Here is a 17,447-nt window from a genome sequence, read left to right as displayed (position 1 = left end):
GGAGCAGAAATTAGGCCATTTGGCCTATCAAGTCTACTCCGCCATTTAATCATGGCTGATCTATCTTCCCCTCTTAATCCCATTCTCCTGCCAGACACCCATTTTTCTTCAGACTGGGTTCCTGATAGTTTCTTCAGATTGGGCTGGAGCAATTGTATCAGATGATCGCGAATCCTCCTCTGGGACCAGCATGCAAAGAGTTGCTATTCTCAGGCACTATTTTGGTAAAACAACCAAAAATCTGCTTTCTTATAGTTTGGGAAAACAAAGAGTAGTGGTCCTTCAGTAGTGGTCCAAGAGAGACAATCTATTGACCAAAGATAAACACAAAATGTTGGAGTAACTCAACAGGACAGGCAGCATCTCTGGAGGGAAGGAATGGGTGACATTTTGGGTTGAGACCCTTCCAGACTCAAGAAGTCTGAAGAAGGGTTCCGACCTGAAACGTCACCCATTCCTTCTCTCCAGAGATGCTGAGTACCGGTCCCACTGAGTTACTCCATCATTTTTTGTCTACCTTTGATGTATGAATGAGTTCCACAGATTAACTGCTCTCTGACTAAAGAAGTTCCTCCTCACCTCCTTTCTAAAAGAGCGCCCTTTAATTCTGATGCTATGTCCTCTGGTCCTAGACTCTCCCACCAGTGGAACCATCCTCTCCACATCCACTCTGTCTATGCCTTTCATTATTATTTTACTTTCAATTAGGTCCCCCCCTCAACCTTCTAAACTCCAGCGAGTAGAGGCCCAGTGCTGTCAAATGCTCATCATATGCTAACCCACTCATTCCTGGGATCATTCTTGTAAACCTCCTCTGGACCCTCTCCAGAGCCAGCACATCCTTCCTCAGATATAGGGCCCAAATTTGCTGACAACGTGAGAGGGATGAGTGGGATGAGGGGTGATGGCAGTGGGGAATAAAATTGCTGATGGACTGAGCGCTGTGAATGAAGGCAAATCAGCAGATTTCTTTTTTAACACTCTCGCAGTTTTCATTTTCACTCACCAAAGACCTATATGAGATACCCTGTTAAGAAGCAAGTCAGTTCAAAGGATCTGCATTTATTGGGAGCCAAGTTCCATGCAGTCAGCACACAACAAAAACGTTTGCTCCAATATTTGGGGCAGGATTTTACACCAGTTCAAATGTTGAAAGCATTGAGCGTTAATACACTTTGAACGAAGCAGTTCCAAAATTGAAAGAAGCATTGGCAAAATAGTGGAAAAGAATAGAATCTCTAAAATCATCAGGCAATAATTATTCTTACACCTGCATGGTTGCTTAAAGTTCAAAATTATAGTGCGTCAGAAAGAAATGTCGTACTTATTTGAAAATACAGATCAATACAGTTCAGTCATTATGTGAAGATTTTGCTCTGTTTTAAAAGACTATGATAGATTCAGTAATCATTGTGCTGTTATACTGTTTGTGTGCACGTTCTTTTTTCCCAATATGTTATAGAAGAAAATATCATTAGCACAATTGTTACCCTTCGGAAATGATCATTGACACTGTGGTTAGCTTTTAGATAATATGTATTTATTGTTTAAATGTCATGCATTTGATACGATAAAGGAAAGATAGCAATCATTTTGAGAAGTCAATGTCTTTATAAAAAAGCATTTGGGATTTTTTTTTTGTCAAGAAGACTTGTCAAAAGACCACAGAATATCTTTTGCATGAGCCATCATTATAGAGGGAACACAAGGAAGATTTGGGTGTGGAAAAAGGCACCTTCAAATCAGGTCATTCCTGGTTAACAGGTGACTGATCACAGGAAAAGTGGGGTAAGGGTGGTAGATGGTTGTTCTTTATCAGATGATTATATTCTACAAATTTGGCTTCACGCCAGGACCATTGATTCTCATTATTATTATTTTTTTCCTACTAAGTAGGAAATACAGCGGTAAATGTTGCTGTTTTGAACACGTGAAAAAAAGGATGCTTTTTCTTGAAGACACTGCTTCTCTGAGCAACAATGTTTTGACTTCCTTGACTAAAGCAAGGGAGTAACAATTGCTAAAAACAAAATGCTTTAAAAGCCACCGGGCACACGTGTTTGTTGCCTTTTAGACCTAGAATGGCAGATTTCTGACGAAGATGATGTGGCATTAATATACAATACATGTTATTGTGCTTTCAGCAATCTCAGATCCAAGCAACACAGTTCACAGGCCACAGCCTCTGCCTCCGACATCAGTTCACCAGAACAGCCTCCCTTCTACTCCAGACAGCAGTTCAGCTTATTGCTTATCCACTAGCAGGCATGGATTTTCAGGGTACACAGACAGCTTTATGTCTCCAGGAGGGTCTACCAATCCCATGAACCCGACGGTTAGCAACGGCCTCTCGCCTCAGGTCAGTTTTGTGATTCAGAACAGACTGTCTACTGTATACGTGAACCAAACAGTTTACAACCCAAGGCAAAACTAAAGAAAGATTTCTAAATTTAAGTCATTCCCCGAATCTGTTTTGTGTGGCTCATGTGATTGTGTGCAAGTTTCTGCCCAGTCAGTTTTCAAGTACTTGCTATTCTTAACATTTTGTAAGACAAACTTATCACTGTCTTCTTTTGGAATAGTCATACAAGTGGATAAATGTTGAGAACACAATCTGAAGAATAGTCACAAAGAATTCATGGGAGGACTCATATAAAAAAACCATTTGTAATGTCATTCAAACCAAATCAGCCTTCCACGATGATTTTCAGTGAATGCTTAAAAAAATTGTGTAATAGATTAAAGTGGATTACCTTTCAAGTGAATAACCTAATTCTATCAGTTGTTTAAAGTACATGCTTTTTTTGTTTTGTTTTTTAACGTTCTTCTATCATTTCAATCGAGGCTGGTACTAATATATATTTACATATTTATAAAGCAATTTAACAAAACTATTCAATCCTAGGTAGGGATTTCTTGAAGAACGACTTAATAAACTAAGGCAAGCATATCTACAATAATAATTATTCATTAAAATGTAACTTTTTTGATGAAACGTTCCCCTTAAAATATGCTAGACAAATAAACGGGAACTGAACATATCAATTCATCCTTATTGATTTACATATTTTGTTTCTTTTTTAAAAAAAACAAAATTTTAGTGTTAAATCACTTTATAAACCTAGTCTAGTGCATATGTTAGTAACTGCCTCAAATGAAATAATGGAAGTAGAGTGTAGAAAAACAGTAAAACGAGATTAAACAAAAATGGCTGACTCCATTTTGGTTTAAAACTTTAAAGCTCCAATATCATAATGTAACTTCTCTGGAAAACATCCATATCATACAACTATGAAGTCAGTAAATTATTTTCTGAGAAGAAATTAATTGTAGATAGTGTTATAAGAGACTTGAAGGGACAAAGTTAGTCTGCACTGCACCATAGGCATAAATGATTGTTGAATCATGTAGACTCAAGGCTCAGTTAATAGAACGTCTCAAGCTAATGTACTACCTTTGGCTAATATCACCTACACGCAATATTGCCCCATTAAACTTTTAAAATGTATTACCAGCTGGTGTAAAGTCGACATTATCATTTTATTAAAATATACTGTCTCCATTTATTAGTATAAGTTGGACACAGGTGTCATCTGATATGTACATCAGTTATTTTTTAATATAGGTCACAAGGGACTGGAACATATAATTAAAAGTGAGTCATTTCAGAGCGAGGAGATAGTACGCTAAAGGTGTGATTCTCTTGAAAAGCATTCTATAAATTGAAGAACAGAAGAAAGCGCGAAATGACATAGATGAAAAGTGAAAAGACAATTATAGTCAATTACACAGCAATCATTGGCTACTGCCACTGCTTGAACAGTAAGGAACATTTTAATAGGCAGAAAATGAGATTCTAATGGCACAAAGGGGGGGGGGGCAAATTGACTGCTTGCATCTGCGGCTTTTAATTCTTTACTTAACGTGCAGTTTGAAATGTGCAATGTTTTTTCTGCTTTCTGCAGAACACTGATAACTCCCACATCCAACAGTTCAGAGTATTGTAGGAACTAGAAAGTGAGAATAAACAAATTCCCCCTGTGGGCAAATAGGACCCGGCCTAGTTTCTTTCAGTGAAAGCGCACAATTAATTGATATCTTAATCAATTTCTTCTGGAAAGTGGGAGCACAGCGGCTTCAAACACATTGCTGTCGCAGTGCAATTGCAAATTCTAAATGCCTTGTGTTCAAAACAGTCAAGAGGCACTGCATGTCATCCGCTCATTTATTTGTTTTGCTCTCATGACTGTCTGAACCGGTCTGCGATGAATATGTTATTGCAAAGGAGAGGCTTTGCTAATGTAATTTGAATTATGATATGAGATCAGCTCGCTGGTGAAATAATGGCAGCAATGCTCTATCGTCTTTTATTTGTGCTAAGGATGCAGTTGGATTAAGTTGAATAGGAATTCTTTATCAAATATGTACAATTTATAACATTGTGAAATCTTAATGTGGTCATAAAGGTATATAAAACCACAGACTGCCAGAACGGAAGAAACCTATCCCGCCCCTCAATTCAGACTCATAGAGTTTGAAAAAGGGTCCTGATCCAAAACGTCAATCTGCCATTATATGTCCTCCTTGATAAAATTAGATTTTAGTTGGCTATGATTACTGTTATGCCTTCATTGACTGAAATTCTGAATCAGAGAAAATAGATTACTTTTTTCTATCCAATCAAATCCTTTTAGGATAAGAAAATAACTGCAGATGCTGGTACAAATCGAAGGTATTTATTCACAAAGTGCTGGAGTAACTCAGCTGGTCGGGCAGCATCTCGGGAGAGAAGGAATGGGTGACGTTTTGGGTCGAGACCCTTCTTCAGACTGAAGAAGGGTCTCGATCCGAAACGTCACCCATTCCTTCTCTCCCGAGATGCTGCCCGACCTGCTGAGTTACTCCAGCACTTTGTGAACAAATCCTTTTAGGATTGGACTTTGGAGATACAGCACGGAAACAGGCCCTTTGGCCGACCGAGTCTGCACTGATTTGTTGCCTTACAGCATCAGAGACCCGGGTTCAATCCTGACTGTGGGATAAAACTGGAGCACCCGGAGAAATTGCACACAGTCACAGGGGGACGTACAAACTCTGTACAGACAGCACCCATAGTTAGGATTGAACCCAGGTCTCTGGCGCTGAAAGGCAGCAACTCTACCGCTGCGCCACTGTGTCATTCCCGGCTTCCCATTCTTCTATGTTGAATGAAATACAAGTCAGGTTTTTCAAACTGTTATCATATATCTAACCTTGCATGCCATGGAATAATTCCATAAAATCTACACTGCACTTCCTGTCAGGCTAATACATCTTCTCCCGAGGTACAATGGACAGAAAAGAATGCAGTTCTCCAGGTGAAGTCTGATCAATGTTGCGTAAAGCTGTAGCATAAAGGCGGCACGGTGACGCAGAGGGAGAGCTGCTGTCTCACAGCCCCAGAGGCCCGGGTTCAATCCTGACCTTGGGTGCGGTCTGCGTGGAGTTTACATGTTCTCCCTGAGACTCTTGTGTGTTTCCTCTGACTGTTCCGGTTTCCTCCCACATCCCAAAGTTGTGCGGGTTTGTAAGTTAATTGGCCTCTTTGAGTTGCCCCTAGTGTGTGGAGAGTGGATAAGAAAGTGGGATAACATAGAACTGGTGATCGATGGTTGGCATGGACTCAGGCGGCTGAAGGGCCTGTTTCCATGCTGTATAATCATTGTTATGGAAGGAAATTAAACACTGTTCTAACTTCTGTTACCTTGTATAACCCAACGATGAAAATAAAAGCACTCAAAGTGCTCCAAATATTCAGTCGAACATTGACCTGAACCATCGTTCTTCTCTCTCCAGCTATGCTACATGATCTGTTGAGTATTTTCATCATTCCCTGTTCTACATCAATAGACAATAGACAATAGACAATAGGTGCAGGAGGAGGCCATTCGGCCCTTCGAGCCAGCACCGCCATTCAATGTGATCATGGCTGATCATTCTCAATCAGTACCCCGTTCCTGCCTTCTCCCCATACCCCCTGACTCCGCTATCCTTAAGAGCTATATCTAGCTCTCTCTTGAATGCATTCAGAGAATTGGCCTCCACTGTCTTCTGAGGCAGAGAATTCCACACATTCACAACTCTCTGACATCATATTCCCAGCATCTGCAGTATTTTACTTTTTGATTCAACAAAAAAAACTTTGTTTATGCAGTCCCAATTACGACATCTGTTTTCATGCGGTTCGCTTAATATTTTTAAGAAAGCAATGTTCAGCTTATTTAAACCCTCCGCACATTCAAATCTCTGAAATTGCTAGCCAAATGAAGGCAAATTGATAACCAACATTAGATTCTCCCATTTTAGATAGCACTCTGACTTTTGTGCCCCCTCTCTTCCTTGTGTCTTCCTCTACCCACCCACTGTAAGGCAGCAACTCTACCTGCTGCTTCACTGTGCCACCCTTCTAGCTTTCTTCTCCTCCCCCCCCCCCCCCCCACCACCACAATAAGTGTGAAGATCGGACCTGACCCGAAACGTCACCTGTCCATGTTGTGCAGAGATGTTGACTGACCTGCTGGAGTTACTGTGGCACTTTATCTTCCACACCAGGAATTAAAACATGTGAATTGCAATTACATTCCAACTTCATGATTTGCCTTTGAGTCAATAATCTGGTTCATGGTGAGACAGTTCATATGTTAGACCGTTCAAATATGGGTGACCCTCCAGACGGCTGCATCTGACAAATGTCCTGACCTCATGTCATTTTATTTCAAACGGATCCTATAATCATCGCAACCACCACTGCAGACTTAGATTGAAAAAAGGATCTGTGAACTAGCTGCTCCTTCAAACCTACTAATCACTTAAAGAGTACAGGAGCATATAAAGGAGGCCAACCCATTTCCCGTGTTACCTCTGAGAATAAACTTAAGCATCCGTCAACAACTCTCTATTCAAAATTGTGGTCAGAGCCAATGGGTCCCAGTGTGTTTAGAGTTGGTGAGTAAATAAAGAGAGAAATTATTTGCAGTTGCACATCTGCAGATGCTATCAACCAGTGTTCTGGTTAAAGGTGCCAGGTTGAAAGTCTCTGATCTGTTTTCAACTTGCAGCTTCTGAGGGAGCTCTTCTGCTTTTTATGACCGTGAGCTTTAAGAGGCAGGAAGGATGAGTTGAACTAAGGTTGTTTTATCATCACTGACTCATGGGACAAATATGGTACATAAATTTTGTGATCAGAGTAGGCCACATTCTTTATTTTAAACATGCCTTTACATGCATTTGTCATTTTTCTATATTTTTTTCAGTGTGGTTCCCTCCCCCACCCTCAAAAAAAAACCAAGCATTATTGAACAAATAAATAATTTCCTTCACATATGATTTAAAATTAACTAGATATCCTTAATGTTCTTTTAAAATACTTTTCTACATTTGGTACTTCCGAAAGTCCCTACATTTTGCTCTTTGTGAAAATCATCTACTTAGATTATGCTGAAATCATGCTGCTGTGGTGTTCCTGTGTTTTCAAAGTTAGTTTTACTTCTGAATATGATTCTACATAGATATTTTTCTTCATTGAAAGTAAGATAAGTAGTTGTTAAAGAGTATATGATGCTGTGGTATCATATAACTCTTTGATCAGAATCCTCTTCTGGTATGTAATCCATCAAGTTCAGTTTTATTACTGTATGGATTAAATAGCTTTTACTGTTTTTGAAACCATGAAGGAACCTGAAATTTATGTCTACATTGGTGTGGGAACTAAGTGCCCTTTAACTTCTAGACAGCGATATTATAGGTAATAAGATCTAGCTCAACTCCATGTGATACATGGCGAATCATGGGCAAGTTACAAAGCTCGCACAGTATCTAGGCATTCAGATCATGTCATAAACCCCGAAGGCTGAAGCTGGAACAATGCATGTGGATCATCTGTAATTCAAAGTTATGCTAATCTCTACAATTTGTGTTCTAGGCATCTTTAAAATATTTAAAAAATAGATTTTGTTTTAAAAAACGTACTTTACTTTCTACTTACCAGAACCTCAGATACATCATTAGCTCCATTATATCGCATTGTTTACGACTTTTAATATTTAAAAAAAAGTTAAATCGCTTCTTTGTATTCCATCCCTGACTAACGTACTTTTTGTGCAGCTTCCAAAGACAGCCTTCTTGAGAGTGTCATGTGAATGCCGTTTTTATGTGTGAAAGGTTAAGACTCTCAATGGCTTTCCATTCTTAGAGTCCCTCGAGTTTGTTGCTGCAGATGTATGCCTTATGATCTGTGGTGAATGAATGCATATTTCAAGCTATTGTAGTAAATATATGATAACATATGAGACAAAATGCAATACTTGGTGAAATATTTTTTTTCTTCTGGTTGTGATTGTTAATCACATAATTAATTTTCTAGATCATGCTACAAATTTAATGCATTAGGGAAGTACAACTTCTTACCGCCCTGATTATAAATCAAAGAAAGAAAGCTAGACATTTCCGACCAGGTTTTTTTTCCTTGATAACTTGGCTTCATTCCAACATCATGAGTTGGGAATGTTCCTGCCACAAATCTTCACCAATCACTCTGTAATTGATCGCAAGATGTGCTTATTGAGATTACAGCGCAGACATTACCCAAGAAGGGCAAGGTTACTTTAAATATAACTGCATTTTATCAACTAAGTACCAAAGACAGACAAGATTATCTTGAATAACATCAGAGGGTTTTAGCTGGGACATTAAAATGAATCTGACACCTTCTTACAGTAATGAAAAGCCCCTTATGATTGGCAGGAGATTATTCAACCCATCCTGTGATGATTTTTCCTATGTTTTTTTCTCTCATCCAACAACGTTATATCTTTTAGGTTTTCCAAAGGTGGCAAAAGAACACTTGCCTCATTATGGCATATTGCTTTGAAGCATTAACTCGTTAAGTGTCTCTTTGTTACCTGATTTTCTCCTCGAGACAATCTAGTTACCAGTTCCAAAACAAAAGTTACCAGGTTACACGTTTCCCTCCTTTTACAGCTGCCACAAAGAAAAATGTATTAAACATTAAAAAAATTCAATGAGGTAAGACCGGAAAATCGCAGTGGACGAGAATGCTGAGGAATATTACTGTAAAATGGAGCCTTTGATTGCTGCATTTTGATTTCAAAGGCAATTTTTTTTTTTTAGTCCGTAGAGATACACTTTTCATGTATGCTATGGAGAATTTTTTGTATTTTGTTTTTTTTTGTAAACATTCTGTACATTTCATTTGCAGATGTAACATCATTTCTGATTCCTTTTGATCAAATTGCTTGTTCCTGGTATTGGGGCAAGTCCAATTTTTCACTTCTAATTGAGTAATGATCTAATTGAGACTCAAACAACTATTTCATGCAATTTAGTTCTAATTTACATCTAATTTAGCCACATTTTCGCAGGCAAGGCAGGAAATCACAGAGGCCTGAAAATAAAATTTGCACAAGATGCAGCACGGACTGAATTTGCACAGTAACTGGCAAACTGCAAACATTACGGAACTGATAGATTTAAGCAGAGAGGGGAAAGATTTAATTGGAACCTGAGAGGCAACCTTTGTGCACAGAGGATGGTGAGTACATGGAACAAGCTGCCGGAGAATGTAGTTGAGGCAGGTACGATAACAGCATTTAAAAGGCCATAAAACATAGGAGTGGAATTAGGCCATTCGGCCCACTGAGCCCGTTCTGCCATTCGATCATAGCTGATCTATTTTTTTCCCTCTCAACCCCATTCTCCTGCTTTCTCCCCATAACCTTTGATCCCCTTACCGAGCAAGAATCTATCAATCTCCGCTTTAAAAATACCCAATGCCTTGGCCCCGACCGCCATCTGTGGCAATGCAATCCACAGATTCACCACCCTCTGGCTAAAGAAATTCCTCCTCATCTCCTTTCTAAAAGTATGTCCTTTTGTTCTGAGGCTGTGCTCTCTGGTACTAGACTGTCCCATTGCTGGAACTTTCCACATTCACTCTATCCAGGCCTTTCAGTATTCAGTAGGTTTCTAAACTCCAGTGAGTACAGGCCCAGGGTCATCAAACACCCATCATAAGATATCTCAATCATTACCAGGATCATTCTTGCAAACCTATTTGGGCAGGTACAAATAAGGCACTTGGACAGGTACATGGATAGGAAGGTTTAGAGGAAAATGGGTCAAATGTGGGGAGTTGGAACTCGCATAGATGGGGCATCTTGGTCAGTATGGACGAGTTGGGTGAAGACTCCTGTTTCCATGCTGTATCCATGCTGTAAACTGTTCCCTGCTATGACTCTACTAATCGAGGAAATTAAAAGTTCCTTCCTATCCAAAAGATTCTGACCTTCTTCTGACTGCAGCAGCATTGATGTGATCCTGGGCCTCAACTGCAAACAACATCACCTCAGTAGATAACTTTACTAAGTGAAAATACCTTTATGTACACTATAGAAAATCTGATTGCTGCTGAAACTTAGGGCCAGTACTGTTAGGTTGATTAATTTCATTGGTTAAGGCAGATGGCCCAGCAGGTGTCTAATGCCAATTGATGATGTAGATTAATACAAATGATTAGACTGGATAAAGGAAATAATTGTAGAAGGGTCTCGACCCCAAAATGTCACCCATTCTTTCTATCCAGAGATGCTGCCTGTCCTGATGAGTTACTCAAGCATTTTGTGTCTATCTTCAGTATAAACCAAAGATACTAGAGGAACCAGATAGACCACTCGAGCCTAAAAACCATAGTATGTCATGGTGCCATTTCAGTAGGAAGAAACTTTGAGAAACATTTAAAAAGAAAAATAACAAAAAGCTGTGAATTGATAGATGAGATATATTCTGCATTTTAATGGTATCATCACACATACTGTTCCCCCAAAACACTGATTACACCGAGAGGCATAGCGGACGGCGTGTTTTGCTTACTAAAATGGTTCCTTTGCGTACTACACTTCAGTATAGGCGATTTCAAAGGAGTGGTCCATCTTGCTCCTCTAGTATCTTTGGTATAAACCAGCATCTGCAGTTCCTTTCTACATTCTACATTCTCATTTAAGTGGTCCCGTGGATTCAATAGGGAGTCTGAAGGGAACACTGGTCACTGTATTGATATTGCATGTTACAGTTCAGTAAATATATCCTGCAAAGTAGCGAGGAATAACAAATGAGACTGAACGATCCGGGGTGACCATGGATAACCTACTGAAACTCTATGCAAATTTGGTCGTGCTTTTTCAAGCAACATTGCTGGAGGCATGGAGCTTATGTCTCGGCAAACACCAATGGACTTGTTCAAAGCACAGCCCCTTTTCCTTGAATAGAAAATTGTTCACAGTTCTGATTAGTGTTTGAACAACATTTTGGAGCTGAAATGGGTACAGAAAAGGGAAGCCTAATTGTGACTTTGGTTTCGGCACTGCCTCTAAATGTAAATGTTTACATGATGGATCTTTACAGAGACATTCAATATTCAAAAAATAGAAAGAGTAAGCCCATATAATATATTTTAATGCAACGGCAAAATCCATTTAAATATAGGTGGGAAGAGAAGTTGGGGTGGCACGGTAGTGCAGCAATAGAGTTGCTTGCCTTACAGTGCTAGAGACCTGGGTTCAATCCTGACCACGGGTGCTGTCTGTACAGAGTTTGTACGTTCTCCCCATGACAGCATGGGTTTTCTCCGGTGCTCCCACATTCCAAAGACGTATAGGTTTGTAGGTTAATTGGCTTCGGTAAAATTGTAAATTGTCCTTAGTGTGTAGGATAGTGCTAGTGTCCGGGGATCGCTGGTCGGCGCGGACTCAGTAGGCTGAAGGGCCTGATTCAGCACTATCTCTCTAAATTAACCTAAACTAAGAAAGATAAGGGAGGTTTTGGAGATAATATGAGGATTAATTTTTGGAGACTGTCATATGAGGAAAGATTGGAAAGACTGGGCTTGTATTCACTGGAATTTAGAAGGATGAGAGGGGATCTTATAGAAACATATAAAATTAACTAGATGCAGGAAAAATGTTCCCAAAAATGTTCCCAATGTTGGGGGAGTCCAGAACCAGGGGCCACAGTCTAAGAATAAAGGGGAGGCCATTTAAAACTGAGATGAGGAAAAACATTTTCACCCAGAGAGTTGTGAATTTGTGGAATTCTCTGCCACAGAAGGTAGTAGACGCCAACTCACTGGATGAATTTAAAAGAGAGTTAGATAGAGCTCTAGGGGCTAGCGGAATCAAGGGATATGGGGAGAAGGAAGGCACGAGTTACTGATTGTGGATGATCTGCCATGATCCTAATGAATGGCGGTGCTGGCTCGAAGGGGCAAATGGCCTCCTCCTGCACCTATTTTCTATGTTTCTGTTTCTATAATCCTGAAAACAGCAGACATACCTTAATTAGTAGGAAATCATGTCTGACAAATCTAAGTTTTTTAAGAAGACAACAAAACCATTGGACAGGGGACGACTCATTATTGTTTAATCAGATAAAGGTGAATGTTCAGGTTGGGTCTGGCTGAAATTTTGTTGTTGTTGTTTATTATATGTTATCTATCAAGCCTGTTATGCTGCTGCAAGTAAGTTTAATTGTTCCATTGTTGGTACATATGACCATTAAACACTCAAAACCTGACAGAAATAAATCTCTTCAGACTATTTTCAGATTAGCGGCTTTAGTGAGACATTAATAGGATTGTGTTGGCCATTTGCTTTACACCCTCCTGATTTTTCTTTCCAATGAGATTAAAATTAATATGGCTAAGATACATGTTAAAATATTTGACATGTCACAGATTCTACAAGAGGGCATAATCTCAAACGTATTCAAAATGCACCACCAGTTTGGGAAGATCACTTTTTTAAGTTATTTAAAAATGATTTTGACCTACTAAAGTTAGTCCTGACATTAACAGCGGTAGAGTTGCTACCTCTCTGTGCCAGAGACCCTGGTTAGATCCCGATTACGGGTGCTGTCTGTATGGAGTTTGTACGTTCTCTCCATGACCTGCGTGGGTTTTCTCCAGGTGCTTCGGTTTCCTCCCACACTCCAAAGACGTATAGGTTTGTAGGTTCATTGGCTCGGTCTAATTGTAAACTGTCCCTAGTGTGTGTAGGATAGTGTTAGTATGCGGGGATCGCTGGTCGGCGCGGACTCGTTGGGACGAAGGTCCTGTTTCCGCGCTGTATCTCCGAAAACAAACTAAAGTAAACCGAACTAAACTGAACAAAACATCTTGTAAAAGCAAATAAAAAATAAAACGGTGCAGGTTGGTGAATAATCCAGAGGATGCACAGAAACGTACTCCTGGACACTCTTGTCAGAAATAGTAAATGAAAGGGTTAATTGCTTTTGACCATCAATGATTCAGTAGTAGCTTGACCCTCCTCTGAATGATGAATGGGGGGTTCCTGACCCGCATGTGTTTTGCATTAAGACCAAGCTTTGCTGGGACATCTTCAAGAGCATTTATCAGGATTCCGCTGACAGCATGTTCTGTAAATGACAGAAAGCAAATGTGTAAGGGTCAGAAAGGAGAATGTCAACGGCTTCTGTATAATACATTTCTGAATCGAAAAACTGTCAGTGAAGTTTGAAACAAGAATGTTAATTCGCTGCAAGAAAATATATTATGTATGAGGAAGACCTTATTTAGGCTGAAAATAATGAAATATGATATAGTTTTGCTAGCAATTTGATTCTCTGGAAGATGCACCACAGAGGCAAAAGATGGATTATTAATCTGTGAACAAAATGTATTTTTTTTTAATGCAGTGCAGTTTTCTGGTTCAGAGAAAAGAGAAACGAAATATAATCGACCATCAGAAAATTTGATTCACTTAACATGCTCCATGGTTTTCACAGATGGGCTTTGGTATTAAATGCAGTATTCCTTCACTGACTTCAGCAGTTCCATGGGCTTTTTGCATGATATCTCGCTGTGAAATATTTTACAGTTTATTCACTTCAAATTACACTTAACGGCTGATACTTTAACGATGTCAGGAGCAATTTAATTCAATACTTCCTTGCAGAATCTCTGCGGGCAGCGCAATACTGTTTCATTTACTTCAAATTAGAACTTGATTTCACAAATTTAATGCTAAGAGGCTTTTGTTTCTGAGATCCACATTGAAATGCTGCTCTGCCTCAACCATGATATGATTAAATGGAGACCACCAATTGTGAATCATAAGAGGATTAATAACTATAATATAGTTATTTATATTTATATATTATATAGTATAGCTAGTTATATATAATAACTATAGTATAGTTATTTAAGTGTATGTATGTATATCCTTTCTCGATATATGTTAATACAGTTAAACTAAATATAAGGAATCTCAACTGAATCATCTGCTGTCTTTTCTTACAAATCACAAACATATGAAATACTAACAATAGAAAACTAAGAAGCATTTACTTAGAATTGAATAACATGTGGATTATTTAATATACATTCCTATTTCCATATTATCTCATTTTCCTCTTGTCAGTTGTTTTAATTTGCTTATCTAATACTGATTATAATTATGGAAGAATAATTACGAACATAAAGAAAAATAAAATTGGCTTCAACTGAAAAGAATATCAGGCTGACTGTAAAATGTATTCCCAATTCTCCTTGATCACTGGCACGTCATGGTGGCGCAGCAGTTAGTGCTGATGTGTTTCACCTTCAGGGACCTGGACCTGCAAACTGTCCTCAGTGTGCAGGATAAGAACATGGGTTAACATAGAACTAGTTTGAGTTAGTTGATTGTCACGTGTACCGAGATACAGTGACAAGCTTTTGTTGCGTGCTAACCAGTCAGCGGAAAGACAATACATGATTACAATCGAGCCGTTCACCGTGTACAGATACAGATGAAGGGAATAACGTGAATAATGTTTAGTGCAAATTAAAGCTAGTAAAGTCCGATCAAAGATAGTCCGAGGGTCTCCAATGAGGTAGATAGTAGTTCAGGACTGCTCTCTAGTTGTGGTCGGATGGCTCAGTTACCTGATGGGAAGAAACTGTCCCTGAATCTTGAGGTGTGTGTTTTGGGTAGTATAGAGTGATCGATGGTCAGCGCGGACTCAGTGGGCTGAAGAGCATGTTTCCACGCAGTATCATTAAACTAAACTAAACTAAAAAGATGAACCCTTTTGGATTATTCTTGCCTAACAAAATCTATTCTGTTGTGTACCTGTGCCCAGTTATATAGCTTGGCAATTAGTATTCAGTGGAATTAAATGTGCAGAACTCAATATAATCAGTAACTGACACTCTTATACTTTTTGCATTGGTTGCATTGGTTGTCAAAGTCAGATTTTTACCCCTTAATATGTTATCTGATGTTTTTTCCCCTTGCTACTTTGGAGCACACCTCTACCCACTTATTTTAGCTCAGCTAATGTCTGTACCAATTAACACAAACCTTTCAGAAAACTATACAGAAAACCATGTAACAGAATCCTATATATGTGGGACTTCAGTGCCACAGCTTCTACTTATTGTGTCCGCATTTTTAAAAAGTTCAACATTAAAGATTTAAAGATCATTGATTAAAAAAATCTATTGATTCTTTGTTATCTTTCAAAGTGAAGAAAGAAATAGTTCAATGGAAGAAAATATTTAAAAGACTTTGGCTCAATTCTATTCAACAAAATTAAGAAATGCACAAAAATAACAGTTTCACTGTTTTTAGTTGTTCACACTAAAATACAGTACACAATTTATTTCTAAATGATGTATTCCCTTTTGCCTAATCATCGCGTGCAATGAAAAGATCCATACTCTAATAATCAATTTTTAAGAAAGCTTGTTCAAGTTTCTCAATTCGTTCTTCAATCTACAGTGAAATAACAGCAAACAGCAAACTGACAGCGTTCTCAAGTGTTACTGCCTGCAACTGACAGCAGCCTTGCATTTTTTGGGCTGGTAGAACTTGAGTGGAAGTCCCATTGTTGCTGATCAGGCAATATTCACACACAGTGTCATCTGCTTTCCCAGCAGAAATCACTTGAATTGATACGTAGATAGACACAAAAAGCTGGAGTAACTCAGCGGGACAAGCAGCATCTCTGGAGAGAAGGAATGGGTGATGTTTTGGGTCGAGATCACTTCTTCAGACTGAAAGTGATGGGAAAGGGAAATGAGAGATATAGACGATGATGTAGAGAGATATAGAACAAATGAATGAAAGATATGCAAAAAAGTAACAATGATAAAGGAAACAATGTAAGAAAGTAATATAGATTACTTTAATAAAGAAATAAATTAATGTAAATTGATACGTAGGCTATTTAAAAACTATTGTGATCAACAAAATAATTGGGGGACATCTTTACCTTGTTTCATGAGGTCTAAGGGAGGTTTTGTTGTCTTACTAAGTCATAATTTATTGCTCAACAAACTGTCTGACTCTTAAAAAAAAGATAACAGGACATAAAGTGAAAGGCCTGGATAGAGTGGATGTGGAAAGGATGTTTCCACTAGTGGGAGAGTCTAGGACCAAAGGCCATAGCCACAGAATAAAAGGACGTACCTTTAGAAACGAGACAGCAAGGAATTTTCTCTGGTCAGATGGTGGTGAATCTGTGGAATTCATTGCCACAGATGGCTGTGGAGGCCAAGTCACTGGGTATTTTTAAGGTGCAGTTTGACAGATTCGTGATGAGTAAGGGTGTCAGGGGTTATGAGGAGAAGGCAGGAGAATGGGGTTGAGAGGGAAAGATGGATCAGCCATGATGAATGGCAGAGTAGACTTGATAGGCCAGATGGCCTAACTCTGTTCCTATAACCTATGAAATTATGAAAGTGCTGGAGTAACTCAGCAGGTCAGGCAGAATCTCTGGAGTACATGGATAGATGACGTTTTGGGTCGAGTCCTTTCTTTTGTGTATTAACCAGCATCTGCAGTTCTTTGCTTTGAAAAACCCCCAGATTTTATTGATGTAATATAATGCAATGATTATTTAGTATTCTGAAAACATTTAACATTGTTTCCCGCCAGGCCAAGTCTTTATTAAGATTGGCAAAGATAGACACAAAAAGCTGGAGTAACTCAGTGGGTCATGCAGCATCACTGGAGAGTAGGAATGTGTGACGTATCTGGTCGAGACCCTTCTTCAGACTCTCGACCCAATACGTCACCCATTCCTACTCTCCAGTGATGCTGCCTGTCCACTGAGTTATTCCAGCTTTTTGTGTCTATCTTCGGTATAAAGCAGCATCTGCAGTGCCTTCCTTCACATTAAGATTGGCAATTCAGCCTTGACATCACACAGGAGCTAGCTCCTTGATTTGACATCTGACACTGACAGGCATCCGAAAAATGCTAATTCCCACTCCAGAGATTAGATTAGATTAGAGATACAGCGCAGAAACAGGCCCTTCGGCCCACCAGGTCTGCTCCGACCAGCTATCCCCGCACACTAACACTATCCTACACTTGTCCTACTCCAGGGAC

General features: G+C 39.1%; 1 protein-coding gene across 3 annotated transcripts in view; it reads left to right on the top strand.

Annotated features, from left to right (window-relative positions):
• Positions 1-17,447, top strand: part of LOC144599661 (paired box protein Pax-3-like) — a 103,509-nt gene that overhangs the window by 57,656 nt on the left and 28,406 nt on the right. For all 3 annotated transcript variants that reach the window (XM_078410827.1, XM_078410829.1, XM_078410830.1), the window contains exon 7: positions 2,145-2,359. In XM_078410827.1, the coding sequence (XP_078266953.1) occupies positions 2,145-2,359 (215 nt within the window). The remainder of the gene's footprint in view (positions 1-2,144; positions 2,360-17,447) is intronic.

Source organism: Rhinoraja longicauda, chromosome 13 (genome assembly GCF_053455715.1).
Source record: "Rhinoraja longicauda isolate Sanriku21f chromosome 13, sRhiLon1.1, whole genome shotgun sequence".
Classification (NCBI taxonomy): domain Eukaryota; kingdom Metazoa; phylum Chordata; class Chondrichthyes; order Rajiformes; family Arhynchobatidae; genus Rhinoraja; species Rhinoraja longicauda.
This window is presented reverse-complemented; position numbering and strand designations above follow the sequence as displayed.